General features: G+C 51.4%; 5 protein-coding genes across 5 annotated transcripts; 3 read left to right on the top strand and 2 right to left on the bottom strand.

Moving 5' to 3' along the window:
• Positions 1-22: 22 nt before the first annotated feature.
• On the top strand, positions 23-1,700 carry PV05_09005 (GTP-binding protein rho2). Its single transcript, XM_013458560.1, has 2 exons — positions 23-706; positions 796-1,700. Exons 1-2 carry the CDS (start codon positions 669-671, stop codon positions 1,364-1,366), a joined length of 609 nt encoding a protein of 202 aa, XP_013314014.1. The 5' UTR covers positions 23-668; the 3' UTR covers positions 1,367-1,700.
• A 225-nt stretch (positions 1,701-1,925) lies between these two features.
• Positions 1,926-3,286, bottom strand: PV05_09004 (uncharacterized protein). The gene is made up of 2 exons (XM_013458559.1): positions 3,005-3,286; positions 1,926-2,772 (listed from the first exon to the last, which is right to left on the bottom strand). The coding sequence occupies exons 1-2, from the start codon at positions 3,198-3,200 to the stop codon at positions 2,375-2,377; spliced, it is 594 nt and encodes a 197-aa protein (XP_013314013.1). The 5' UTR covers positions 3,201-3,286; the 3' UTR covers positions 1,926-2,374.
• Positions 3,287-3,410: 124 nt separating this feature from the next.
• PV05_09003 (uncharacterized protein) lies at positions 3,411-5,365 on the bottom strand. The gene has a single exon (XM_013458558.1). The coding sequence runs from the start codon at positions 5,120-5,122 to the stop codon at positions 3,809-3,811; it is 1,314 nt and encodes a 437-aa protein (XP_013314012.1). The 5' UTR covers positions 5,123-5,365; the 3' UTR covers positions 3,411-3,808.
• Positions 5,366-5,751: 386 nt separating this feature from the next.
• PV05_09002 (galactokinase) lies at positions 5,752-7,299 on the top strand (the record flags this gene model as incomplete). Its single annotated transcript, XM_013458557.1, has 1 exon — positions 5,752-7,299. The coding sequence occupies one exon, from the start codon at positions 5,752-5,754 to the stop codon at positions 7,297-7,299; it is 1,548 nt and encodes a 515-aa protein (XP_013314011.1).
• A 1,520-nt stretch (positions 7,300-8,819) lies between these two features.
• Positions 8,820-10,508, top strand: PV05_09001 (uncharacterized protein; the record flags this gene model as incomplete). The annotated part of the gene is made up of 1 exon (XM_013458556.1): positions 8,820-10,508. One exon carries the CDS (start codon positions 8,820-8,822, stop codon positions 10,506-10,508), a length of 1,689 nt encoding a protein of 562 aa, XP_013314010.1.
• Positions 10,509-11,063: the final 555 nt, after the last annotated feature.

Here is an 11,063-nt window from a genome sequence, read left to right as displayed (position 1 = left end):
ACGTACTTACTCCGTACCACGGAATCGACTTCACCTCTCGGGACCCAGCCAATTCACCACCCATCCTCATCCTCGTCACTTTCAGCCCTTTTCTCTACACCTTCACACACGTCGCAACCGAACCCTTCGACTCCGATATACCATCTCAGCAGTCGCCAATCGTATCACACACATCCCGATCGCTACCGTCACGTCGCCCGCCTTCGCATCTCCACCACCTACGAGATCTATTTGTGGCTGCGCCTCTTTCCTTCCGGTATCCGTTGTCCTCTCGTTGTTGGACCCCACGAACAACATCCACCACGTCTTGCAGCTAGTCTCAGACTCTACGACATCGCTCGCATCGGATAGCTGAGCAGGACCATCTATCTCAGACCTGCAGTGGAAACCACAAAAGGCGCAAGGTTGCAGTTCACAATCTGTCGCCTTATGCGACTATCCGCTCCTCTTGATTTCATCCAGTTACACCACTAAAGCGACCACGCTCGGCTCAGCCTAATCACCATAGCTCGACACGAATTTCTTTTCCCTCCCTTCTTCACCGCTTCCGACTTCGAGTCTTCGTTTTCAAAGCTGCGAAACCCGTTCGTCGCTCCTCTTAAGCTCTATCGACCCCTGCTCCTGTCGTCCGTCTACTAGGTGGACGGGTTGACAAGACAGATACAACAATGGCACAGAATCAGACACAACAAAATGTTATGAGAAGGTTAGTCGAGGACGGCATACCGGTTGCGCTTGACGCGCCTCTATCGAGATGTGCACAAGCCATGGTCAGATAGGCTAATAGATACTCAGGAAACTCGTTATAATAGGAGACGGAGCTTGCGGCAAGACATCATTACTATCGGTATTCACTCTCGGTTATTTTCCAACACATTACGTGCCGACAGTCTTTGAGAACTACGTCACGGATTGTCGAGTTGATGGGAGATCCGTACAACTGGCACTCTGGGATACAGCCGGACAAGAAGACTACGAAAGACTGAGGCCGCTCGCATACGCAAAATCACATGTTATTCTGATTGGATTCAGTGTGGACAGTCCGGACAGTCTGGAGAATGTACGGCATAAATGGATCGAAGAAGCGAGAGAAAGATGCCCAACAGTCCCCATCATTCTCGTCGGCTTGAAAAAGGATCTTAGAGAGGATCCCATGGCCATCGAGGAGATGCGGAAAAAGAGCCTGAAGTTTGTGACTCCACGAGAAGGTGCCGAGATGGCCCAACAATGCGGAGCTCGAAAATATCTGGAATGCTCCAGTTTGACTGGCGAGGGGGTAGACGATGTCTTCGAGGCGGCCACAAGAGCGGCGCTTTTGACGTTCAATGGCAAGCAGGGTGGAGGAGGATGCTGTGTTATCTTGTGATCGAAAAGAACGTGTCAACACAACCGCCAACCATGCTGGACGAATCTACGAAACAGTAAGGCCGCTGTCTTTTTGCCAATTCTTTTCTGGCATTTGGAGTTGGTCTAGGACGGTTCCAAAAGCTCTATGGGAATGGCTATACCATATCAGTAATTGGGATTGGATGATTGGCATTTTCTGGAGTCTTCTCCTTGCGCCACGCAACGAACAATCTTCTTTTGTTTCTGTTGGACTTTAGCGAATTAGCAAATGACGGATCTTCTTCTTTCTCAAAAGCCTCAAAACAGTTGGATTTTCTTCGTAGACAAGATTTAGCCGTCCTGCTCGACTGCTCAAGAAGGTGTTTCCTTTCCACGTCGTCGGAGTTCAAGTAGACCCAGCGGGAGCTGGGAGAGGACTGTGTTCTATTTCAGCCTCGTTCAAGCCGAAAGGGCAGATGAAATCGATAGTCTCATCAGCCGTCCGCCGGACGTTGAGTCTCTGAACTACTTTCGTGTCTTTTCCCACCTGTTCAGAGCAAGAACAGGAACAGGAACAGGAACGGGAACAGGAACAGGAACAAGAACGAGCGTCGCATTTACATTCCGTATCCAAAAAGCGGATCATTTCACCTTTTTGGGGATGGCTCCTTCATCTTCCATGTCAGAATGCTGGATGCTTGATGCCTTTGGTCGATGTATCGACGGAGATTCTGGACCACCATCCAATAATAACCATTTCCTTGTCCTACGACCCGACTGAGCCGATGTTATACAGTATTCTGCCACAATATACAGCAGTCAAATCCCTGTGTTCTGGGTTCTGGGTTCTCTAACCTCCCCCGGTCTTAGGGTTGCATGAAGTGCTTTGTTCGCTGCCGTGTCTCTGTCTTTGCGCCGAGCCTCGTCCCTGATAATCATGCAGTACTCCCCGTCTTGACTTGCAGGCAACATGACATTTAGCACCCGGATCCCTTCGTCTGCGGTACCCCCAAGTAAGGGGTTGATAACGTTTCTGCCCTGGCCGTTACTATCGTTTCCACCCCTCGTCCCAGACCTTCGCCTTCGCGCCCAGTCCCGTACCACTGCTCCCCAACCCGCCCGTGCTGCCCATGTACTCTACCATGCCCCGGGCGTACTCAATCGGCACACCACCTCCTCTTTCTGGTATACTCCACACGCCAGTCTTCATCTGGGCCTTCCTGAATAACCGGCCGCCATCGCCCGCGCCAACGCGCAACTCCTCATTCGCCTCGCGCATGGCGTTATATTGCCTTTCAAGTTCCAATTGGCGCTGTTGCCGGACTTTCGAGCGATACAATTGCCAAGCGCGGTGGATCGTCCAATGGCGCAAGTACCGGTTTCGAGAGAAGCGGAGTGGCCGTGGTGTGAGTGTTGTGGGGTGGTACAGGAAGAAGCGTATTAGGGCTGCGACGAGCGTTAGCACATGGACTCTGGGTGGGAGGTAGAAGCAGAAAAGGATAAGGAGATGAGCGCAAATCGGATGTGAAGCTAGAGGAGAGGAGTGGAGGGGAGGGAAGCAACCAAGAGGTGATAAGCACAGAGGGAGGACCAGCGATTCGAATCAAATGATAGTGAGAGGTAAAGATAGAATGGAGGAAAGGGCAGAGAAAATTGTGCATCGTGAGGGCAGGCCTACTGATTCTTCGGTCGACCCTAGCTTTACCCCCCTTCTTTGCTGCATGAGGTGGACTAGTCGAAAACGAGGCGCTACTCGTCCTGGCGCTGCTTGTTGAGGTTGACGAAGCTGGAGCTGCGATAGCATTGCGTACTGTCGGACGAAGAGAGATCTGGAAGACTTTCGCCAGAGCGGCGCGGATGGAGGAGCCGTGCATGGCCGGATGTTGTTATCCCTAGAAGACCTTGCTAGGGAGAGATGGTGATGCGTGTTCTATTGGGTTACTTATGTCTGATAGCAAGATGGCAGGGGAATAAGAAGATCGAAGGTCTAATTGAGGTTCAAAAAAGTATAGAAAGAAGGTTTGGCGACGCGAGGCTGAGGAAGGGCTTGGCAAGCTTCGCAAGGCTGCCAAACTGCATTGGTTTGTTAACGAAAATAAGGGTATCGTCCCACCGTTGTCTACGCTCAGACCACAGCTCCTGAAGATGGCTCCGGCCGCCCCGGCAATATTTGTCTACTAATTCCAGACGTCTTCCAGAGGCTCTCCAGACGGTACGTGGATTATACAGGAATTTCAGGCGAGGTGTGGCCTGGCTAGCCCTCATGCCTGGTGGAATTTGTGCGCGATTGATGTTCAGCATCAACCTCGGGCAGAAACGACGTATTGAAGAAGCGAGACACAAAGCGCTTGCGGCAGGTCGTCATTGCTGGGTATCTATCACTGAGGGGAAGGCATTTGTCTTCTGCTTTATCATGAGGATTAAGCTCGTCGGAGTCTTCTTTCCGTCCAAGTCTGGCTAGTCGTTGTTCGGTTTCAATTCATCAGACGGAATATTTCTGTGTCTTCTTGTCGTAGTTCATGATCCTTCTCAAGCGGTGGGTCTGTGCCAACTTCCATCTGCAGTACAGAATCAAAGCGTCTTTAAGCACAACGAACAGGCAACCTCCCACGACGCTTCTACCCCATTTGGATCGCAGTAGCCCTGGCCGGCCATTCATGTAGTTGGCATTGCTAAGCCATGAGGAGGGTAGCGCATAACTCAGCAACTGACCCATGCCTGCTGCCACGGCTGGAAATGCCAATGCTCCAATAATTGTTTGCATGATTGAGGATGTGCCATCAATCCATTGGTCTCCGCGCTCTCCTAGGATTTGATGAACATGGCCTTCTGGTTGATCGTCGATATCTTGTCCGAGTTGAACTTCGAGAACGACTCCTGGTTCTAGCTCCCCTTCTTCCATGTCTTGCAGGGGACCTTCGTCGCCAGCACCGGGTATCGCTTGTGCCTGCGCTGCGTCTGCTCCATCTTCTTGCGCTTCCTCTGCTGGCTGCCCATGCCTAGGCCGTACCTCCTCCAGCCACTTCTTATTCAGATCACAGAAAGCTTTGTGATAGCACCAATTGTACATTGTCTTCACGGCGGGTAGGCATGCGAAGACAGTACTTGGTCGAGGCGGCCATATTGTCATGTCGAGTTCGAACTTGTCGCTGAGCTGCGTAGAAAGAAGAAACAACGTGCCCCCAGGTAGAATGAATTCAGCGTAATGAGTTCGGGCGAATATGAGGTTGATAGGGATGAGGGCATATGCGAAAAGCCAGCCGGGCTTCCTAGATGCGCGGTCGAAGATTTGAGCAGCATCTTCCGGGCCGAACACCACATAGACTGATTGAAACCCATGAATCCATGCGCCCGCGTAGAAAGTACCCAGAGCGGCGACTCCTAGACCGGGCAAGACCATTCTCCCCAGAGCGCGATCTACTGTCCGATAACCATCCACAACATAGCTCTTTGGTCTTGAGATCCTGATTTCACTCTTGCATTGCGGACACTGAATCTGAGGCTTCTTTCGCTTGCTGTTGTTCTTAGGATGTTCTAGGTCAGCCACCCAGTCCAGCAGGCAAGACTCGTGTGCGGTTAGACTGCATTTGCACGGCGAACGCCATATAGGAGGGTTATTAGGGTCGTCTTCGGAGGCGTCGCTCATGCATATCCAGCATTTCTTGCCGAATGTGGAGGTGCGAGAAAGTGTGGGAGGTCGCGTGTCGGCATTCGATTCATCAGGATTTCGAGTATTAGATGGCGACTGCTCCACCGGAAGGTTGTCTGCGCTGCTTTCTGAGCGTTCCGAATCCATCTTCTGGCCAGAGGTGCAAGGCTGTGAGTATGGATTGTGGGAAGATCGACAGATGCAGCCTGGTGTTTTGTCTTGATGGCGGCAATGTGCACGTGAACGAAACAAGGATGACAAGGCTCCACCGAGAGGAACTACTCCATGGCAGGATGAGATGTCCGTCGGCCAGTGCCTTTCAATGAGCAAGGCAAGGAAAGAGATAATGTTTGCTTGTCTTGAGATGTTGGGACGATCACAGATGCCGACCGGAGATGCAGAAGGATGAACAGTCCACAGTCTCGCGAAATGACGCAGCTTCGGCAATGACGTTTTTCCGGTCCGGAAGCAACATAAGTCCACCGTCAATACCACATACTGTTCATCTTGCTGTAACACTGAGGGAAATCCAAAACTTGTCCTTGCTCAATCATTTGTGTAGCAGCTTCTTGTCGAGTTGCTAAATATTGCTCTGCAGCATTGTCATCGAATCTGACACAAATAGCAGAGCCTGAATTCGGAGTCGAAAGCAAACCATATCGAGCGGCAGTCAAAGGGACCAAGCAAGGGATTTCCATTTGACGGCTCAATCTGTTAGTCGCCGAAGTTCCTTTGGTAGCCAGGCTTTGCATTATTCCTTCTGCTAGGTAGTCGACATGAGTAAACTAGTACCAAGAGTCGACAGCTTGGCCGACGTGTACGTGGGAGCAGCAGGGGATGAAGCAGTGCCGGTTGACCTCCGTCGTCGATTCGATAATCTGATCAAATCTTTTCAGCGTCAGTACAGCCAAACGCCCGACTTTGTGTCTCGGAGTCCAGGCAGAGTCAACATTATTGGCGAACATGTCGACTATTCGCTGTACGATGTTTTGCCAATGGCGGTGACGGTCGACGTGCTTATTGCGACTCGCGTGGTCAAAAACAACAGCGCAGAACCTAGCATCAAGATTGCCAACATAAATTCAGCGAAATACCCTCCCAGAGAATACACTATCCCCAGCTCCGGCACGGTCGAGGTCGATAAGAAGACCCATTCTTGGAGTAATTACTTCTTGGCCGGGTTGAAAGGCAGCTTGCCCTATCTCCGTCAAAAGCTGGGTGAATCATTCAAACCCAACAGCATGGAACTGCTGATTGATGGAAATGTCCCTGCTGGCGGTGGTTTGTCGAGCAGCGCTGCTTTTGTCTGTGCTTCCGCTTTGGCTATCATGGCCGCCAACGACTATGAGATCTCCAAGCAGGATTTGTTGGATCTCTGCATCGTCTCAGAGCGTGCCGTTGGCGTCTTCTCCGGAGGCATGGACCAAGCTGCATCTATCTTTTCCGAGAGGGGATATCTTCTCTATTGCAGTTTCTTCCCGAGCTTTTCTGCAGAGCATGTTCCCATGCCAGTTTCGGATCCTGAAGTCACATTCTTAGTCGCACAATCCTTCGTCACATCCGATAAGGCAGTCACAGCTCCGATCCACTACAATCTGAGGGTCGTTGAAGTCACCCTCGCCACCGTAGTGCTAGCAAAGCTACACGATATTGCCTTGAATCCGGACGATAGCTCTCTGGGATTCTGCTTGCGCAACTTTCAGGAGGAGATTATGAAAAAGGAAGGCCGCAGAAATGAGTCCATGCACAGTCAAGTACAGTCTGTGATCGAAATCATCAAAACAAAGCTCGACAGGGACAACTATACCAGGGACGACATCGCCAAGCTACTGGGAGTATCTGTCGAAGAACTGGAGAAGCAGTATATGTCCAAATTCCCGATCCGAGCCGATTCTTTCAAGCTCAGACAGCGCGCGTTACATGTCTTGCAGGAGGCTGAACGTGTCCATCAATTTCGAGACGTACTCACGAGATCTGGCAAACTCGATGGGGAGAAGCTTCAATACCTTGGTGATCTGATGAACAAGACCCAAGTGTCTTGCAAAGACGTGTATGAATGTTCTTGTCCTGAAATCGATGAGATCTGCTCGATCGCGCGAAAAGCAGGGACATATGGCAGCCGGCTTACGGGTGCTGGCTGGGGCGGCTGTACTGTACATCTGGTGCCTCAAGACAAGGTTGCTGCTGTGACTGAAGCCTTCAAGAAGGAGTATTATTTGAAGAAGTTCCCCGATATTAGCGAAGAAAAGCTCCAGGAAGCCATCGTTATCTCTAAGCCCAGCCAGGGTTCATCATTGATCGTTGGCCTCGCTCTTGATGTCTAAGCAAACATCTATTACCACCTCAGAATCTGGTAATTTCACCTTCTCGATCTGTACCGCATCTTTTCCAGCTCTTGCCGCCTCAGCTTGAGTGTTTGCAGGTCTGCTTTCAGGCGGACTGGGTGCAGACGCTCGCTCTACGCGAGGCTGGTATGTTGGCTCCTTTGAACCGGAGGATGACATGGTGAGATGAAGGAATTGGGATGTGGGAAGGCTTGTTGGTGTCGTCGGTCTCGCGAGAACAGGCAGTCAGAGAAGGTGAAGATGCCCAGGATGGGAAGCTTACAGGTGCAATGACAAAGATCGTGTGTTTCTCTGTCCGTTCTACGTGGTTATGTTGTTTGATTACTGGGCAGGAGGGGAGAGACAGAGGGAGAGGAGTCGAAATATCTATGCCTATTGTCCGCGCTGCGTCCTGAGGTATTGCAACATTCTCCCTCTGATCGCGGGCTACTGAATGGACATGAATTGGCTGTCGCGCCGCAAAGCAGACCGCACTTTTGAACAACATGATGGTTCAAATGCGGTGTCGTCAGCACAGTCTGTCGACAACTGGTTTGCCAAAGCTTGTGTTTGCTACATTGTTTTATCAACAACACCATCACGTGCCAAAGCAGTCGAGATCACCTATTTCAGACTCTTACAGAGTTTCTGGAGATAGACCACGAGGCTGGGAAATAAGGGGCATTGTGTGATAAGGGAACAGGGCCCATCAGGTCTGTAAGCATAGAGATGGAAGCAGTTGACTTCATGTGAGCGCTGAAAGTGAGCAGGCCGTTGACAAGGAGAGTCTCTCTAGCTCTACCATACATGCCATGGGTTCTTCTGACGAGGGTACTCCGGGATCTCATTCTACTACTTACAGATGAATGAACACGCCGGCCTCCTTGCCTCCAAAGGCATCCATTACCGCGAGAAAATGCGGCCTGTATTTTCTACTTGAACTCTCTGGGTACACTCTTCTCTTTGCTATCTTGTAGGCCACGTCCTTCTACCTCGTACACTAGACTTTACTAATCATAGGCCGCGGCGATCTCTACCGAGCCATCTACACACGTGATATAATACGAACAGAGGGCGCGTACGAGCCAACCGTCACCATCCAAGATCTCAATTTTCAGCTTCAGCCAGGTTCGTGACCGCGCCTTCGCCAAAGTCATGCGAACATGGTCATCAGAACCGACGGTGGCTGCCAGAATGTTAAAGCCTCTTCGTATCTGCTCCCGTGTCAGTTCGAGCCTTTACAATGCCGCGCCACGAAATTCGAAATTGAGCTGACATCCAGCTGATGAACTGCGACGGAAGGGAAAATGCTACCAGCTCCACCAGATGGACATCCCTGCTTACGTGCGTTACATCCTTCTTACTAGATACTAGATACGCTAGAACGTGTGGGTATCATAAAGACTTGAGCTGTCTCACATCTGGCGCCGCGGGCCTTCATTCTCAATAACCACCGTCCTGTGCTCGTTCACCCTTGCTTCTGCTTTGGCCAACCTTCTGCAAGCTTGATTCGGGCCAGCATGCCTTCAAAGATCTACCGTTCTTCCTATCCGCCAATTGAACCCATCAATTCCGATTTACTGACCTACCTCTTCTCGAACCCTAAGCGAACACCGGACGACAAACCGATCTACATCGATGCGAACACATCGGCCACCCGGACCTATGGCGAGATCAAGCGAAGGACTCGATCATTAGCTCACGGGCTGCGTGAGCTGGGAGTCAAGCCTCGCGATGTCGTGGCCTTCATGAGTCCAAATAGCATCGACTATCCCATCACCTGTTATGCCATCCTGGGCTGTGCCGCCACCGTGTCCCCCGTTAGCGCTGCACACACGTCTATGGAATTGCAAGGCCAGCTCGAAACGAATGAAGCCAAGTATCTTATCGTCCATTCCTCCCTTCTGGACATTGCGGACAAGGCAGTCAAACGGAACTCCAATGTCCGCGTCATCCAGGCGGACGGCGATCGCGATATGCGTGGCAATCCTACTGCAGAATCACTGGCCAGCTCATGCCCACCTGCACCGCTGGTAAGTATCGAGCCCGACGAAGCCGACGAACGGCTGAGCTTCATGTGCTTCTCGTCGGGCACGACAGGTCGAGCCAAGGGCGTCATGACCTCGCACAAGAATATGGTTTCCAACGCGCAACAATGGCAGGAGCATATGCCTCTGGAAGTTACGGGCAACCTGACGACAGTGACATTCCTCCCATTCAGCCACATCTACGGCCTGACGGCTTACGTCATCACAAACATGCTCGTCGGCAACACAGCGGTCATACTGAGCCGTTTCGAGCCCGTATTGTTCCTCAGCTGTATTCAGAAATATCGCGCGGAATCCGTCTGCCTCGTGCCGCCGGTGATGCTGTTGCTGGCGAAACATCCGCTGGTCGAAAAGTACGACCTGAGTAGCCTGAAGAGAATTGTCTGCGCCGCAGCACCCCTGAGTGTAGAACTACGCGAAGCTGTTGAAGCAAGATTTCAGAAATTGTACGGCACTACTGTGCTAGGCCTGCAGGCGTGGGGTATGACCGAGACGAGTCCGATAGGTTCGGCCATCCCAGCAGATCGACTCGACAAACGGCACACTGTCGGCAATATCACACCGAGTATGGAGTTCAGAGTCGTGGATCCGGTGACGATGCAGGATGTTGAGAGCGAAGCTGACGGATCGTCGAAGCAGGGCGAGCTGTGGTGCCGTGGACCGAATGTGACAAAGGGGTACTACCGGAATGAAGAGGCGACGCAGAGCGGGTTTGCAAGTGACGAAGATGGGAAGCTGTGGTTCCGGACAGGAGATATTGGACTGATTGACAAGGATGGGTTCATTATCATCGTCGATAGGATAAAAGAGATGATCAAGTACAAAGGTCTGCAAGTCATTCCGAGCGAGCTGGAAGGTAAGCTGCTCGAACACCCGGATGTCGAGGATGCTTGTGTGGTTGGACGCTGGGTCGAAGAGCAAGCGACTGAACTTCCAGTTGGGTTCATTGCGGTCACATCAAAAGCAAAGGCCAAGGAAGAGAAGGTCATCGTGGACGAGGTCAATCAGTGGTTGAACGGCAAAGTCGCGAACCACAAGAAGCTCAGAGGTGGGCTGTATATTGTTGAAGCTGTCCCCAAGAGTCCAACCGGGAAGATCCTGAGAAGGCAGTTGAAGGATGTGCTCAAGGCGAAGAGTGCGAAGGCTGGATCGAGGCTGTAAAGGGTCATTTCTTGTCCATAGAGATGCCTTCCCTTGTCTGTTCATCAGCGGTAAGCTTAGCGAGATAGATACCCGTCACGTGGATAGACATCACGTGGATAGACATCACGTGGATAGACATCACGTGCCCAGTCTCTCTCGCTTCAAATGACGTTGTTCAAGGCCCAAGACTTGTCTTTTTGCCGACGCCTTTTTCTGAATCTCATCCATCACTCGAGGACATCCATTATTCCATAACGACTCTGGATATACTCTCCTAGGTACTTATCTATCAAACCAAGAGAGCGCATTCTCGGAATTTGACAGAAGATACCGAGCCGACGGCACATCCGCCTCTCATCTGCACCGTCGCTTCTCTCCCGTCGACACAGGGCGGAGGAAAAGCTTTCTGCTCAGTGTACCTAGGTAAGTCAGGGCAATTCTCTCCTCATGATTGGACAAGTCGGATTTCGGCAACCCTTCGACCCAATCAGAAAATCTCGAAATTGCAGGACGGAAAATGCCCGAGATCGGACAGGCGATAAATGGCGGAAGCCTTTCGAGTATCCGTAAGGT

The sequence above is a fragment of the Exophiala xenobiotica genome (assembly GCF_000835505.1).
Source record: "Exophiala xenobiotica strain CBS 118157 unplaced genomic scaffold supercont1.5, whole genome shotgun sequence".
Classification (NCBI taxonomy): Eukaryota; Fungi; Ascomycota; class Eurotiomycetes; order Chaetothyriales; family Herpotrichiellaceae; genus Exophiala; species Exophiala xenobiotica.
Note: the sequence above shows the minus strand (reverse complement) of the source record. Positions and strands in the feature narration are given on the sequence as shown.